Genomic DNA, 17,920 nt, shown 5'->3' with positions numbered 1-17,920 from the left:
ATCTATGTTGAAGCACTCTCTGCTTTTGATTACATGACTCATATTAATGATGTTATGACGGTGACAGCGGTTATTTGCATGTCTACAATGTGACTCCAAAGGTCATGACCTTCACAGTAGAGAAGGCAGACTGATACTCTTTAAACTAGATCATGTTTACATCCATCATATTCTCATTTCCTTCAACTGCAATCAAATACAAATCAATACTGTAGGTTGGGTCTCATTGATACTGGAGTTCCTGAAGTGGGTCTCTTATTATGGGAAATATGCTGTAGATGGTAAATCTAAATACAACAGCGACAAGAAAACACAAACCCATGTCTTGAAGAGCTTTTTACTTAAGTGCAATCATGTTTGAAAAATGAGATTTGGATAGGGGAGCGCAGCACTTCAAAACCAGAAGTGCACACTGTGACAGCTATTGGATATCTGTCTCAAGTGGGATGAGTTACGTCGTGCATGAAGAGACGTCTTGCATGAAGAGCAGCAAAACATTTTTTGTACACTTGATTCTTCAGTCACCACTTTATCTAGTAGTTACTTCTAACCTACATGATTCTTAGGTAATAATTACGTAGTTCTGCTGTTACCATAACTACATAATTATTCCCTAAGAATTACTTATACAGTAGTGTACTTTGGGGTGCGCTGTGGTAAATACCATTTAGGACCAGTTGTTACCAAGAAGTTACCAATTTCGTTACATAATTTTAGGTAGTTACCAGAAAGTACCAATATTGTCAAGTTCAATTCCAGGTAAAAAAACTGTGGTACTAGGACATGTAAAGTAGACCCATCATATTATAAAGATGTTGCTACTGTACCTAAAAAATATTATTTTTTGGCTTACTACAATACTCTGTGGAGTCTGTCCTATAACGTCCTTCCTTCCAGCCAGCAGCAGTGATTACAAAGCGTTCTTATAACCGAGGTGACCTTGTATGACATCACAGAGGTTTGCTTACCTGTTGTGGGACAATCTGCTCAGAGGAGGCGCTGAGATTGATGGCGAACACATTGTCCCTGTAATAGGTCAAAAGGTCAGTTAATGTTCAAGGTGTGGATTCCAAAAAACAAACAGATCAACCCTCACCCAACTTAGAGCTCTCTGAGATTTTGTAAGAGGTAAGGGTATGGGATATGCCAAGACTAATACTCCACCCAAGCATCCAGTTCCTCCAACAGTTGACTGTGTGGGTTATGAGGATAATGAGTTGACTGTGTGGGTTATGAGGATGTTGAGTTGACTGGGTGGGTTATGAGGATGTTGAGTTGACTGTGTGGGTTATGAGGATGTTGAGTTGACTGTGTGGGTTATGAGGATAGTGAGTTGACTGTGTGGGTTATGAGGATAGTGAGTTGACTGTGTGGGTTATGAGGATAGTGAGTTGACTGTGTGGGTTATGAGGATAATGAGTTGACTGTGTGGGTTATGAGGATAATGAGTTGACTGTGTGGGTTATGAGGATATTGAGTTTCAGCATTGCTTGAATGTGTAACCGCTTTGACTTGAGAAGAGAGACTAAAATCGAGAGACTTATTGGAAATTCAACAAAAGGCTCTTCAACATCGGCATATTGTACTGGACCAGTTGTTGTAGATCTGCACATTCTACCCGTGTCTTTAGAAAGCTTGAATAATGTATCTGCCCAATCAAGTTAAATATAAGAAAGTGTAATCCATAGACTCTCCATAGTGTTTTCGGACACGGTTTCTGTCCAAAGTAATATGCTGGCAGTTTCATCCTTGCCAGAAACAGTGAGATAATGAACTTATGTAATGAAACTGGCTCATGAGGGTTGGGCTTAATCCTTTTAGATAATTAACCTGACAATGCCAAGGTTGAGAGATGCAATGAAAAATTGATTACAAAGGGATTCTCAGAAGTACAGTAAATACTGAGTTAATGTAAGGCAGTCTGAGTCGGGCTGGTGGTTTGAGGGGTAATGGGCTGACCTGGCTGCGATGTAGAGCATGTGATTGATCCGGAGCATCCTCTGGAAGTCCAGGCCCAGTCGCACTGTGTCATTGTCGGACATGAGGCCCTGGAAACTGGGGTACAGGTAGGAGTCTGTGATGGAGGGGGAAAGGAGAGAAAGAGTCAGAGGCTTCATTCATCCGTGTGTTTAACCAATCTAAGTAAAAGCATTTTTCATGCCTTCCTCTTCATATCCACAGACACTAAAGAAATCAAGTGTGTGCAGTCTTTTGAAAATAGGGTGTATTCATGCACACAAAGAGAGATGATTTGAGAGAGTGAGTGAGAAAAAGAGGGGGAAAAAGATTGCAGTACACTTTTGAGTGCCCAGTATCTTCTCCTTCTGCATCCTCAACCTTCCCCCAACATTTGCTACAGATACCCGAGATTTCACTTCGTTTCACTTGTCAGGTGGTTGTTATTATATCCCATGACTCTGTGCTGTGCGGCTACTGATAATACATTTAATTGTATAACCTAGGAGGGGGCAGGGTTCGTCTGACCATAAACGAATCACAAGGGCTAGACAAAACAAAAACACTGCAACAAAAGCACGTCTGATCGATCTGCCTGGAAAAACTCCAGGGTCCATCTTGCTGCATTTACTGCTCTGGGCCTCCCTCCGGGCGGTGTTGCTGAATTAGCAAGCCACCCTTTAAAACTCCACACTATCTGAAATGACTATCTATCTCCACAGAAAACCTCTATTCCTCCACCAGCAGACTCTTGCTGTTTAAAGATTTAAACTCCGGCGCAATCGGATGAGGGGGACATCCCGGTTGCCCTAATGTCCCCTCGGCGACCGGGGGGCTTTTAATTACTCCTCAGCACTTTCACTTCCTTTAAAGTTTTTCGGGAGCTACGCAACAACCTCTAACCCAGTTCCCTCCAATTAGCAGGAGGGAGCCAGAGAGACCGTTTCCTTCAGACGGGGCCTGGATGTATTACCATACATAATGGACATCCTGGGGAGTTGTGAGGGGCTCTGACGCCCTGTCACCTGCTAGAATAGGGTTGACAAATGGCTCTCATTACACCTGGGATGGGGTTCCACATATAGGACTATTAGCGTGGCTATATCTGCTAATGGCCTTGGTTGCACTCCTCTGGATAGATCAATTACAGTGCTGACCACAGTCTCAGTCAACTCTGAAATCAATTATGGGCCAGCACATTTACCACAAGGGCCTCCTGAGCAGACCTCCTCATTGATTAGGTGTCAGTGATTGGCTCCTCGTGTGGTCCAATCAGACGTTGTGAATGGTGTCACTGAGGTCAATAGTCATTGTGGCCAATATATTATTGTATTTATTATACCCTTATTTTATTTCGAACTTCAAACGGGTCACAATTTATTTGAAGAGTCAGCCATGCAGACACTTGCATTACCAATTCAGTGGCCGGGTTAAGAGTGTAGGCCCTGAGATGGGAAAGTATTTCACACCAAATACTAAATTTGGGACTCGATGCTTTTCTGCTTGGCACTCAGCATCAAGGAGATGGATTGGGGGTAGTAAGACCCTGCGACAGACTAGCGTCCTGTCCAGCGGGTGTACTTAACACTGCCTCTTGCTACAGAAACAGGAGATAGGCTCCTGCCCTATGGGCGCTTGTACGTTCCGGTACACTTTACTGCCATAAGAGAAACTACTAGAGTAGGAGAATTTTTGCAACACCAAAGGCTTGCACCACTCACATTCTCTCCCCACAATGCTGATTGGTTCCAAGTCTTGGGGGAAGGGCGTGGCTCCGGAGGACAGTTGAGGTAATATGGCGGCGAGGGCGAGAGCCAGGACTGCCACCAGCAGGGGCCGAGGCGACCCAGGCACTAGCCTCATCTTGGCAGGGGTTCACCAGACCTCACCAGAACAGCATGGCCAACAGCAGGCAGGCCACCACCTATTAGAGGAGACAAGAAGAAGAAACTGCTTAACATGGGTACCGCACAGATGCTCATAAGACCAATGCAATCATCAACATGACAATCAATTGTCTCTGTATCTGGTGGGCGAATCTAGCTACGAAACTGATTAGCATTTGGCTCTATTCTCGTCTTAAAACTGTCAAACGCCAACAACAGCATGGTGCAGGTTACATTATATCAATAACCAGGTATAGCTGCTGTAACTTTTGAGGTTGCATGCTAAGCTCTCATTAGCATGCAGTGCTTGGTGCCAGTGCGGCACTGTGATTGAGTGTTGGCTGAATCGCAGTGATGGGAATCTGTACAAAGACATGGAGAGAGAGAAAGAGAGAGAGAGAGGGGGGGGGGAGGAGGGAGTGAGTGAGAGAGAGAAAGAAGGAAAGAGAGAGAGGGAGAGAGAAAGAGAGAGGGAGAGTGAGAGAGAGAGAGAGAGAGAGAGAGGGGGGGAGAGAGAAAGAAAGAAAGAAAGAAAGAGAGAGAGAGAGAGAGAGAGAGAGAGGGGGGGGGGAGAGAGAGAGAGAAAGAAAGAAAGAAAGAGAGAGAGAGAGAGAGAGAGAGATATGTGAGGCCACCAGTGTCCTGGCTGCTGGGACACCTGGCTCATTTACTCACAGCCTCTAGTCTTTCACAGGTGACTTAACACAATTAAACATCACCCCCATTCGGGGGGGGAAACCGTTTCACTCTGTTTGCTATGACACCCAACCCTGGGGTAGGCGTCAGCCACCAAGTTTCACTGGTGACGGAGAACAAAACAAAACGTTGTTCGACGAGATGAGCCAAGGAGTGACTTCTGTCAAAAGGTGGGACATTAAGTTTGAGTAGTCTGCTCTCTGAATTATTAATATCTCCAGTAGCAATGCATCAGAACACAATTGTCTAGAAATGCTAATTTACATATCTGCTTGATATCCGAGGCACAGGATGGGGACAGATGGATGGTGCTGGGATTTGTTAAAGCAAAACTCCAAAACGCTGTGACCTGTGCTTGGCGTTAACTTAATAAGGGCAACGTGTCCTCCAAGGGTTTCCTCTGAGCAGCCGCCAGGCTTATGCACTGTAATGTTTAGCATTGAGACCCAGCCGCCCGGTTTTAAAACGGGAGCAGAAAACAAAGTCAACAGAGATATGAACTGCCATCAATATTGATAACGGGCCTCGTCATTTGGATTCAGAGGAGAGGGTTGCATTTAGCGATGAGGTCAAGCGATGATCACGGTTCCATAAATCGAAGAGGGGGGGGAGGGGGGGGTGTCTGGGTCCTGTTTACTTCATGAATTACAGCCTCCTGTGTGTCCTGCCTGGACGATATATGAGGACATTACGCCTGATGGATTAGACTCACGCGCCGATTCCGCTTTTCAGCTCAGAGGGGGCCGGCAGCTAGAGCAAACAGGATGTGTGGTGGCGGCTTCCTGCCCGCCCAGACAAAACAGCAGGTCCTCGGAAAACCAACTGTCACCCCATCTCACCCCAATCTTTCATCTGACCTTCAGATCACTGTACATGATCTGATGGGCTCACGGGGCCTACGAGGTAAAAGCTCTAAATCTGGGCCCACATTTATGCTGCAGCTGCTTATGCAGATGCTTGAAAACAAAAGCAAGAAAAACAAACTACAAAGAAAACTTGGCTTAAAAAGTAAAGTTACCATTCAAATATGCTAAATGAACTCAAAATGGTAAATATTGAATTTTTCACATTACTGGCTCTCTGATCTCATAAATATGCAGAGTGTGACACTCAAACCCATATGCCTGTGGAGGGCCGACGCCTGAGGTAATCTGCCCTCCAGAGAGTGCAGAGATCAGTTATCGACAAGACCAGTGTACTTTCACTAATGGCAGGAAGCCATGAGAATGTAAGGATGACTCACGCACAACAAGACAACCACAGTTCGTGCGAGACCTTACGTAACACCAGGCTAGATGCACTGAATGCCGAGCCTGGAGATATTTTCAACATATGCACACAAAGGCATGGAGAGGATGAAACTCTTGGCGTGTTTATTATTACCCCGATGAGTCGCTTGTTTGTGAAGTCAAGCCTCACAGCAGGGAGTGGAGAAATATGCTATGTTATGCTAGGCTATGACGAACCACGCAACGTAATCCAATTCAGTCAAAGCAACAGTAACGTTCTGTACACCAACATAACCCTCTGATCTGCTGCTGACATTGTTGTCCCAGGGTTTGCTTTAAGATCTTTGATGGCGGGGATTTGGCCCGCTTTCTATCGAGGGCTCAGCGACAACATAAGAATAAGCATATTAATCATACCACATCTCATCACATAGATCTGTGAGGCACGTTCACTTGTTCATGCTGACTGAGTAAGTGGCTGACGTGGTGGAGCAACTGCCCACATAAGAAAGGCAAGAAACGCACATAATGCGTCCACATAAGAAAGGCATGGCCAAGCCACATTGAAGATGGAAAAAGTTAGCTGATTTGGTCTGTTGAACCCAAATGACCTAAATAATTCTTCAGTGATGATTTGTCCTTAACCACAGTCAGTCAGGATGTGTATTTACAAACATCATTGTGGTCCAGGGAGCAGGGATCATGTGATGTGTCCGTCCGAGGAGCCTATTCAACCTGGAATTCCTTCAGCCTCATCTTGCTGGGATCGGCGCAAAGTGTCAAGGGCATGATCTGAAACCCAAACCCAGCCTCCAGCTGCCCCTGCCACACCTTAGGCTGCCCGCCAAAACTTGAAATGTTACAAACACACCACACCCTCCCACGTACACATGTGAACGATGCAGCACCCTTTTGGAATTCCAGGCTCGTGGGTTTTTCTTTCACTAATCAATCGCCCTTTTCTACAGGGAGACTGGAGAGGGGACTCTGATGCGCTGACAGCTGTCGATGGGAAATAAGCCACTGCTTATCCCCTCCCACACTCTCTCTCTCTGTTCTCGGTTTTGGATGGGAGGGCTGAAATCGTTTTGTTTTTAATGAACTGGACTTGTTAAGCCATCTGGGAGACACTGGCAGTTGGGCCTCTCAGCAGGGCAAGGGATTGTGGGCCGCTGGGGCAGTCCCATTGATTATCTGACATTCATTTGGATTAGCCAACAGTACTGGTTCTGTGGTTATATGATATGTCCTCAGTCTTGCTCCTTAAAGGCTTTTCACAGAACTGTGGAACTGGAAACTTAATAATGAGAAAATGGGACTCTTTATTATGGGGGGTAGAGGAGGAAGAGGCCATGGTATTATTATGGGGGGTAGAGGAGGAAGAGGCCATGGTATTATTTTTTACAAAGGGATCCATTTTCATTCATACATAAACTTTCACGAGTCAATCTTTATGACCCAGCCTCGGTTTTGGCCAGGGACCACTGTTCCATAAAAAGACACAATTAAATCCTAAATGCCAATTTTATCCTCGATCAACTGCTTTATGCCCCTGTCTACTCTGAGGACGTCTATTTTCTCCCAACACCTGTCTCACAAACTCAATATAGTTGCATTATCCTAATGCAGAATCATCCCCCCGGATATGCTGTGTCCTTACAGAACACCACTGTCAAACTGGGGTTCAGCCTAATCCACTCATTGTTTTTCATACCAGGGGAATACCAAACACCTCTCACCTCCCACGTCTGAGCATTGGGACGCCGCAGAGGCCCATGGCAGTGGAAATTGAGATGAGCCCCCCGGTATACATTGGGTTGCATAATGAGGGTGCATGACCCTGGCCTTTTCTGTCATTTCAGACACGATTAGCCCCATTAGCCTCTGCTCTCCACAGACCATTACCCACCCAGGGCTCTTTTGGGGGCTATCACATCACCATGGCGATGAGTAGGGACAGTGGCCAGACAATGTGTCTGTGACGGCATGTTTCTGTGTCTCTTCCTCTCATTTGGGAGGGGTGGTTCTGTGAGGTCTGTTTTGGTCTTCCGCCATAGACTAAATGACCCGTCTCTTTTGGCTACACCTGGGCTCCTCCTCCTCAGACCTCTCCACCCCCTAACACCCTACTGTACATTACCTGAAAAAAAAATAAAAAAAATAATGACTGATGTATAGTTGATTAACTTACCTTAGACACATACGCATGACACATGTAAGTCGCTTTGGATAAAAGTGGTCTGCTAAATGACTTAAATCTAAGCAAAAACTAAATATTCTTCCTACAGCTACTGTACAGTGACTTTGCTTTGGCTTGTTTACATCCAGTGACCCAATGATAATGACTGTAAATCAGCCATTGCTCTGTCCAATATAGATCTAAGATACTGCTCTGTGAACAGAATAAATAAGCACACAATAAATCAGTCATACAGCATAGATTCATTTCTTAATATTTTGTGTGATATCACAAATTAGGAGATCCATTCTTGGTAACATGACAGATTAACTGGGCCAAATAATAGATAACTAGGTAAAAATAAGATGAGGAGCTAAATCTTAGATGAGGAGCTAAATCTTCAAGGCTAGGATTGAGAGTCTCAGCTTGCTTCCCTTCCTGATAAACAAAACAAGCTTGACTAATACCACACCAATGTTCTGTTCATGCCAAAACAACTTCATGGGACCTTGGAGTAGTGGTGGTGGTGGGGGTGGGGGGGGGGGAACAAACCCGGGACATGCATCTTGTGCGTGACTTGGTGGCATGAAAGATCCCATTGTTTAGCCTGGCCCGCATCGTCCCTGACCTCCGGTCCATCTGACCGCCAATATCTGAACGCTGTCCCATGATGCAGCTCACATGGCCGACGATTAGCCACAGAGAGAAGCTTGTACACAGTTTTCCAGTAGCGCGTCTCTAAGTCTCATCTCACCCCAGCTCCTCGATATAGGGTTAGGGTTAGGGTTAGGGTTAGCTAACCCTAACCCAGCTCCTCCATATATATCTCCACAGAGTGAGATTCTGTCTCTGACTCACATAAATGAAGTTTTCAGGAAGTTGTGTGCCCATATTACCTATCCAAGTCCTCAAGTATCCTGTAGAGATTGTGTGTTAGACACTGCTTTGCAACAAGCCACTCTTCTACCCGGCGGCCATTACAACTCCCTACGCGACCCCCTCAGACAGGGGAACATCGCTAATTAGATTTCCACTGGCTAACCACACAGACGCCGCCAAGGCAAATTGGAATTGGGATCAAGGAGCATTGGGCAATAATTGGGGAACAGCCCCCGCAGGATACTGAGGCGATTTCTATGGGTGATTCAGACGAGCGCTACATGTGGTGCAGTAGGAGTTCATCCCACTGCAGCGCCTAAATTAACTTAGTTTAAGCCTAGCACCAATTAAAGCGTCTTTGAAAGCACCTCTACCAGCTCACTAACATCCATCAGGGCCGGGAAGCTTTAGGCTGTTCACAGCCCCTGCTGGTAAGACTACTTTAACTGTAGTTTTAAACACTTTATTAGTTACTTTGGATGTCTATGTTCTTTCTAGGGCAGAAGTGCTGCAAAGTTGGGTGTCAAGAGTTAAGAGTTAAGAGTTGCAACATCGTCTAAGCTTTGACCAGTTCAAGTTATGTGAATGAAGTCTTGACACTTGATCAAGATGAGGGGAGAAAACTTGACTGGCTGTTGAATAAAAACATGTCAGATGAAGCAATTTAGTATTGCAGAGGTCCTGCAGTAGCTATTTCAGAGCGGCTCAAGGGGGACCTCTGTGACAACATTTTGAAAGCTCAATTAGCATGCAGGGTCAAGTAGGAGTGACGGCTAGCTCTTTTCTGTTGGCCCGACAAAGAAAAAATCCATAGTCCCAATCGTCCGATAGTTCTGGGATTAGCGTGTCAAACTGACGGTGTCAGTGTCATGCAGTCCATCCTTAGAGTCTTTATCTGGGCAGTAGCCTATGCAGAGGGCAGCAGAAGACACTTGGCTACGTGGCGTGAGGGTGAGATGTGTCTGCCAGTGGAGGTCGGAACCCTGCCTGCCAACAATGCCACTCAGCCTGCCCCCTAGGGATGCTGTGATCCCCTCTACGCCCGCATAGTTCAGACGAAGTGATGGGTCATCCTGAGAGAGTGGTCATTGATTGTCACCATACGTCAGCCTCCTCTGCCCCCTCCACATGGAAAGGTCCCCACGGATTAACACCTGTTTTTACCGTCACCTTCCCCAGGGCGATGATTCTGGGCTGAATACAATTGGTAGGAAGAAGTGTCAGGATGGTTATGGATGATTAATGAGAGAATCTCATGAGAGAATCTATGCCACACAAATGGCTGAACACTACGAGCTCCTGAGTGTGTTTTCACGTGCATGTGACTTTTATAATTGAAATAACTTTTTAAATCCACAATGTTCATCCAGCTAAGCCAATCGAAACTACATATGAAAACTAACACAACACAACAGAAGGGCATGATTGAATTGAGAACAATTGTGTTATGTGAATAATGGGCGGTCGAATTCTGGGCGCTCAAGTGTGTGAATATAGGAGCGACTGCTCTCCCAGCCGCGGCTGAGCCAAGCCCCGCTTGTTTTAACAAAACATATGCTTTTATGAAATGCACATCAGCTCTTACTTGTACCTCTTTCAATCTACAAATAAAATTCATTAAATGTATGAAATTGTGATGTAAAATCAATCAGTAAAATCAATTATATCCATGAATATGTGATATTCAATATGTAAGCCCTTTAAAACACAAAATGACATAATATAAAGTTACTCTAATGATTCTTGACAATGATTCCGGCATTTGTCTAATTTATTGATTACTCTGTTACAGTCCTGTAAAAAAAAAGAAAATCATGCCAAAAAAACGCTACTCTGGCGCTGATCAAGAAGAGTTGACAGATGGTAATGATTCAGATATACAATATAGTAGTAATTCCCTGTGAGAGAGCTGGCACCCACTGTCTTGTGTACTGGTGTCCTTCTCTAATAAAAGTGTCTTTGACTCTAGTCTGGCCCTAAACCGGTAAGGCACCCCACCGTAGTGGGCGAGCTGGCCAGACTTCAGAGAGAGGGATCTATGCGAGACACAGACACTGAGACGGTTCTCCGATCGATCGGGAAAACCGCTGAAAGCGTCATCCATCGTCTTTGTGTCTACTGCTGAAGAAAAAAAAAAACCAAAGGCTATCAGTGAAAGAGGGATCGGCCTGCACTAATGACATCCTCTTCATTTGTCTGCCTCATGTTCATTATTTAGGTGCATCTTCGGAGAGGCCTGTAATTCACTGGCAAATCCCTGCTCTCCGTCTATCAATCTGTATCTCCTTCAGACTCATCCTTCCTTCCTTCCTCCCTTCCTTCCTTCCTTCCTTTTCTAGTGCCCCCGGGTCACCTCATCAAACATGATGGAAAAAATATGCGCAATGTTATTTGAGCTCCACGTTCACCGCCATTCGTTGGTGTGTGCCTCATACATAAAACTGAATGTTAACTACACCTCCTCTCAATCTCCCTATCATCAATAATTCAAAATGTTATTGAGAAACACTACCTGAACCTGTATTGACAGAAACCCAAGCACTGCCATTCCCTCAAGGGCGTCATAATTGGATACCCAGAGTCGGCTGCTGCGAGACTCAGGCAGAAAAGAAGTCTGTGTTGTTGTTTTTTTTCTGTTGAGGTCTCTGTGTGTGTGTGTGTGTGTGTATCTATTTTTACCTTTCTATTTCAGTACTTCAAACTGGCTGCCTGTAGACCCAGCAGCAGGAGCCATACCATAGACAGTGACTCGGCCTTCTTAGGAAATTACCCCCGGGGATGTTTAAAGGTGGGCGGGAAAGTGGTTGGGTATCTAACACCGTGGAGAAAGGATTGTGAATGGAGTAAAAGGAGGAGACCTGGGAGCTTGGAGGAGGGTAGGGAGGCTCTTTATCAACTGCTGCAGTACACTTTGTGAAACATACTGCTGAAGTGCTTTGTGGAAATAAAAAACAGAAAAGTTATTTATTATTTTATAAAGATTTCGAAAGTGGAATATGGACTGTTCCTAATGTCTTATGACAGGTGGCGTCGTTCCTCTGCGACGCTCAGAGCCTCGACCGACCTGTCATGTAGGATGTGGAACCAATCTTCAGATCTGAGAGCATCCGCGCTAAAATAGATCCTAATTGTGAGATTCATGCGCCCTCCCGTTGCTTTCTATGGGACTGCTCCCTCGGTAATAAAACCATGAAACTCTACTCAACTTTAGTTTCTGATGTTTGAAGTCACTTTTAGAATAAGTTACAGTAGGCACAGCTATGTTGGAACAGCTGTGGGTAAAGCGCCCGTTTCAATGTGAAATGTGACTTGCTCAGCTGGTTGGCTCATTGAACAATCTATGGTACTTTCCATCTACATTTCAAACGAAATCAAAGTCCTTTGCCACCAAAGTCCTTTGCCAGTTTCAATGTCATGTAACTAAAACATTTACTGGAGAAAAACATAATTGACAGACTGATTCTGGTTCAGTTATAAGTAGTCTACACATTAGAGCCAAGATAACCATATGATGGACTACTTCTGATCAATCCCATGACTGTTTGCAAGATAGGAGACAGGTCAGTGCAGACAGAGTCGCGCTATCTGACATGAGGCAATGGGACTGTCCCTGATAACGCTACTTGTGTAATGACACAAACCACTCAACTCCATATGCCGTAGTACCATGCAATTAGCAAATGACTGCATCAACATTTTACATTTACATTTATGGCATTTAGCAGACGCCTTTATCCAAAGCGACTTACAACAATACATTTGTTTAAGTAAGTGAATCATCTGTCCAACAGTCATCATAAGACAAAGTAATCAATGCTCACACCAGGGGCCATTGGCAGTCGTAATGCCAGTAGGCTATTTTTTATTATTATTTTATATTATTATTTTTTAAATTTTATTTTATTAGCAGGAGAGAACTTGTACAGGGGGGTAGCGGGGGTGAAGAGGTCTCTAGGATTGGGGTTAGGGTTAGTATAGGGGGGGTAGTGAGGGTGAAGCGGTCTTTAGGAGGGACTGTTAAGACATAGCCTAAGATGTAACATATCAACATATGTTGTTTCTAGAGTAATCACAGCATTACTACACAGGTAGAGGGGCAACTTGATGTCTTGAGAGGCTAGGTAGAACGCAAACACTTACGACCTACAAACAAGTACCTAGTATGTGTTCACTGAAGCAAAGCGTTAGCACAAAATTAAAAATCACAGTATTCACACTGTAAACGTCCACGTAGGTTAGCAGTTCTCAAAGCTTCCAACGGTATCTGCACCATAATACACATGCACTCAATGCTGCTTTTGTTCAGTGTCCTCTACTCTGACAGCTAGACAATGGGAACAGAGATAGTCTCCCGTCCCGCGCGCTTTGTAGACTATGATACCGATGGAGCCTGTCATCGTGTCTCCAGAACTGCCGACCCCCCTGGGGGACCGTAGTGAGGCGAGCAGCCAGATGAAGATGCTGTTCACCACACTCCTGCTGGGAGGATGAAACGCGCCACACCGCTAGACAGAGCGAGGGAGAGAAGAAAGGGAGGAGAGGAAGAGGTGAACAGGCAACGCTGTCAGTGCTCATCAGGCAGCCGATCGCTCAGGATCCTCTAGTGGGCCTTTATTATTACTGGGGGGGGACGTGCCCCCCCCCGGACCCCACTATCACTTAAGACCCCCCACGAGTTCGGGCTCGGAGGTACAGTACAGTAGGGGGTTGGAGATGTGTCTTTCTGCCTTTGCCAGACCCCCTTGGTTGAGGAAACAAGCTCATGGGTGGATGGGTAGAGCTAAGTGGCCTTCTTTTGATTACATTTGGACTCTTTGTGTGTGTGTGTGTGTGTGTGTGTGTGTGTGTGTGTGTGTGTGTGTGAGATGTTGATCCACCTAATCACACTGCTCTGATTAAGCACCGTGGATGCTTCTCTGGCTTGGTGAACCCTCCTCCTGCTGCCAATGCAGAAAGCTTAGGAAACCCACCCATCTGCAGCTCGGTGCGAGGCAGATTTGAAGGACAATGGTAAGTATTCTTATCACTGTTACTGTTTTTCCTCTCCATCTTCCCCATGTCTCATCACAAACAGAAAGGACACTGAAATAGGAATAAAAGAAGTGAAGCCCTTCACAATTTCCTCTACCTTTTCTGCAATTCTCTCTCACACACACACACACACACACACACACACACACACACACACACACACACACACAGTCAATAGAATAAAAAAGGCTTATAAAAACATCTTGAAAGCAACCTTTCATTACAGGCCTGAAAGGTGCATCAGCTGAGGGCCGCCTTTATCATGCATTCATGCAGCCTTTGCATCCATCTCAGCTGTTGAGGGGTAGAATAGGGGAGTGAGACTTCTCTATTAACAGAGGGTTCTTTGATCTTCATCTCCCAAGCTTTCCAGCAAATGGAACCTCCCGAAGCACCAATTAGATCGGTGTACCGTTTGCACTTCAATCTCCTCACTCCAATCTTGAAATTGTCGACACACGGTATGAATTATCCATGTTGTAGAACTTTCAGTTCCCATTTGATAAAAAGTGGATTATGACTGTTGAAGTGTTCCGGCGTTGCATTCATTCATTAATTTGTGAGTGAACTTTACAGGGAATGGAGGAAGAAATGTCAATCCGACATTCACTAACGCCTGCTGCTTTGTGCCCATTATGAAAAAGCTCTGTTCTATTATGTTTAATGGCCATGTGTCCCGTTTGGGTAGTCTTATGACGTACACATGGCACCTACTCAAACACAACACAGAAATAGAGTAGCTTACAATTGATCAAAGGAAGATAAATAGCAGTGACGATCTTTCCCGTCGCCTTTCCTCCCTGTTAACGGATGCAATCACACTGCCGTCACCAACCTGATCCATCCTTGTCACATTACCCGAAATAATAATAAGAAGGAAGAAGCGTGTGCGTGCACAACAGGCTGATGTGACAGCAGTATGTTCAGCGCATCTTTAGCAGGCGGGGGACAAAAGGGTTGCCCTCTTTCTTTTTTTTTTCTTTCTTTTTTTTTTTTATAAATGAATGATTTTTCCAATCTGAGCAGTCGATGCTGATGAAGGGAAATATAAATCAGGGGAACAGCGGAGGTTTCTAGAGGAATGCTCCTCGGAGGTAATGGCATCATCATGCCTGCGTGCCTCACTGTTCCTGGGGAGATTAAACGCTTCATCATTGTCCTGGGTACAAACAGTCCCATTCCGAACATATATCCCATTATCAAACATCTTCCCATTCAAACCCACCATCCTGCATCTCTTAACAGCACAATCACACGCTTGATACCCCAAGGGGAGGTGGGGGCGGGAGTCAATAAAGAGGGAGTAAGGTTATCAGGGCATCCCTGCCCTGAAGGGTGGTGTGGCCCATGGCTGTGGACGACCCCGCCATCATCACTGCCATTTCACACTGGTGTCATGGAGATGCATCTCAAGGCGCTCCGGAGGCTTTTTGCTCCATTTACCGACATATTATTGCTGTTGTGCTTCCCTCTCACTCAGGAAGAGTCAATGGCCAGGGGCAGCTCATACAAAGACAGTGAAGTGTGGCTCCTCTCAGCCTGCTGAAGGCCACGTCGTGTCAGTCTGAAGAGCTATCAAATTCTGGCATTGGTGTATGTGGCCGTGTCATGGCCTGGGGACATGGAGTCGAGATGTGGGAGAGCCGGTTGCTGTAAATGAGGAGGGGTGATGTCGCAGCTCACAGCTCAATGATCTGGAATCAGCCACACAATCAATTGGCCTACTCTGTCTCAGTCCAGCAGGTCCACTGACAGCCAAACTGAACACCACCGATTATTGTCAGTGTGCAAGATTATGTAGCCATTTAAAAAAAAAAATAATAAAAAATGAAAAAACCCACATACACACAAAATAGTGCTTGCTGAAGAAAATGTAAAAACAGGATACATTTCCTATTCACAGGTCACATTTTCTATTTTGATGGAGAATTCCTAAGTAATGGTTCCCAGGTAAACTGTGTTCATAACCAGATGACATAGCCAGAGAAGCACTGAAAGACAAACAAGTCTCCTCCGTCAGGTGTCAATAGAGTGACCAATGAGAGCCTCTGCACCTTGAGCCTTCACAGGATGGAAGTCACTACAGTATTCTCCTTTTAGCGCACGGAGCCAACACTAGGTGGCGCTCTTTTGTCTACAGATGGTAGACCAAGCTTGGTAAGAGTGAAGAGACTGATGGTTGTGTGTGTGTTGTGTGTGTGTGTGTGTGTGTGTGTGTGCGTGTGTGTGTGTGTGTGCTGCTAAAGCGAGGCCTTGATCACAGTGTAGATATTATAGATCCTGCAGCACTTAAGGAGGATAATCTGTTATCTTCGGCTAAATCCCCAAAAGTCATTAGGGGCCATGGAACTGCATAGTCCAACTAATTACGGTTTAAACTATTCTTCTAGAGTTGGATAACTGGAAGTTAAGGATACAGTTGGGGTATTCAGAATGCTGGTGAGAACCTTCTGTTGTGGTTTATTTCACAACCACAAAGCAGGACCAATGCGTTGGCCAGCTTTCAGAAAAACACACATCCATATTTCCAATTCATAAAAGGCATAACTTGGAGGAGACAGAGTGTATTATTGACTCCCTCCTCTCACCAACCAGTACTCAACTGTAGCCTCTTTTAAGACCATGCAAACGTCCCTCTTAAGAAAGTCTGCTGGCTAACTCACTAATCAAGCTGACTTCACGCTGTCCTGAAATAACACTCAGGTTTATGCCCTTTACAGACATTTCTTTTATCTCCTTTACAGACATTTCTTTCCGATTTCGAGATAAAGTCGCTTGAAAACAGAGCCACTCCGCCACAACAAACAAAACAGCTCATGAATCAAAGCTCATGTAGTATTTATCTGTCGAGTCTCCCGCTGTTCCCGAGACGACGCGCTCCCCCCTCATCTGCATTTGATGTCCCGAAAGTCAGAACTGAAGCGGCGCGGCGAGCACAAAGAGACCGACGGAGTCGAACAGACGAAGCCACGCACAGAAGGCCAGAATGAAAGAGGGACATAAACAAAAGCTCTCTGTTGCTTCCAGCATGCCTTCCAACTCACCACCACCTACCGTTTACTCCTCCTCCTCCTCCTCCTCCTCCTCCTCCTCTCCCTCTTCATTCCTCTAAAGGTTTGAGCTAGCAGCCATGATAATGGGCACGAGAGGGGAGAGAAACAAGCCCATCTATAACAGGGTAGATAGTGGTGTACGCGCGCCGCTGAGCCCGGGCGGCGGTGTCATTAAGTGAGAGAGCGTGATAAATGCACTCTGCTTGTCCGATTTGAGATTCTCATTAGTCTGTGTGCCGGAGAGAACCAGGGGCCATTACTCTTGTGCCTGCGGTGACACGAGGCGGAGTGTGTCTGCGTGCGTGTTTGTGTGAGTTTGTGTGTTTGCGTGCGTGTTTGTGTGTGTGTGTCTGCGTGCGTGTTTGTGTGTGTGTCTGCTTGCATGTGTGTGTGTGTGTGTGTGTGTCTGCGTGCGTGTTTGTGTTAGTTTGTGTGTTTGCGCTCGGTTTGTTTGCTGTACTGTACGCGTGCGTGATGGGAAAGTGTGTTCCATCATGAGTGTGCGCGACGTGTGTGTGTGTGTGTGTGTGTGTTTGAGAGATGGACTGTGCTACAGACGACATGTTGATAAGCAGCCGCAGACTGGCCTGTGTCAGTATGACAGTCGTCTGGACGTCTGGTCCAATCAATACTTGGGAGATATCGTCTCCTGTTACCTCAGTGCCGACGCCTCCTCTCTGGTCTGCAGGCGGCCCGGTGTTGGCAGTCAGTCATCCTGTGTCACCGGCACAGGGCCTATCACAGACCATCGCAGGAAATGTGAGAACAGCCACGCACATGCTGGTGACACTTTAATTTGTCTCAGACGATAAGGTTTGTCAAACTATTTCTGGGCCTCATCCCACCAACCTTATTTGCTCACTTGTCGGATGACTTTCAACCCTCCTGAGAAATCCCACCATGCTATTCCTTTGACCTTGATGTGGGATAGCTACAGTAAGTCATTTTCTTTCCACAATGGAGAGCTTTTACAGTATGGAGGCTATATTGTACTGTACTTCAAGTGTAAAT

At 45.6% G+C, this 17,920-nt stretch overlaps 1 protein-coding gene across 1 annotated transcript in view; it reads right to left on the bottom strand.

Annotated features, from left to right (window-relative positions):
• sema6cb (semaphorin 6Cb) overlaps positions 1–17,637 on the bottom strand; it is a 49,143-nt gene extending 31,506 nt beyond the window's left edge. Inside the window, exons 1-4 of the mRNA XM_083678420.1 lie at positions 17,566–17,637; positions 3,678–3,880; positions 1,960–2,074; positions 969–1,026 (exon numbers count right to left, since the gene is read on the bottom strand). Of these exons, the coding sequence (XP_083534546.1) occupies positions 969–1,026; positions 1,960–2,074; positions 3,678–3,819 (315 nt within the window). The 5' untranslated portion in view covers positions 3,820–3,880; positions 17,566–17,637. The remainder of the gene's footprint in view (positions 1–968; positions 1,027–1,959; positions 2,075–3,677; positions 3,881–17,565) is intronic.
• Positions 17,638–17,920: the final 283 nt, after the last annotated feature.

This window comes from Argentina silus (assembly GCF_951799395.1).
Source record: "Argentina silus genome assembly, chromosome: 10".
NCBI classification, from domain to species: domain Eukaryota; kingdom Metazoa; phylum Chordata; class Actinopteri; order Argentiniformes; family Argentinidae; genus Argentina; species Argentina silus.
This window is presented reverse-complemented; position numbering and strand designations above follow the sequence as displayed.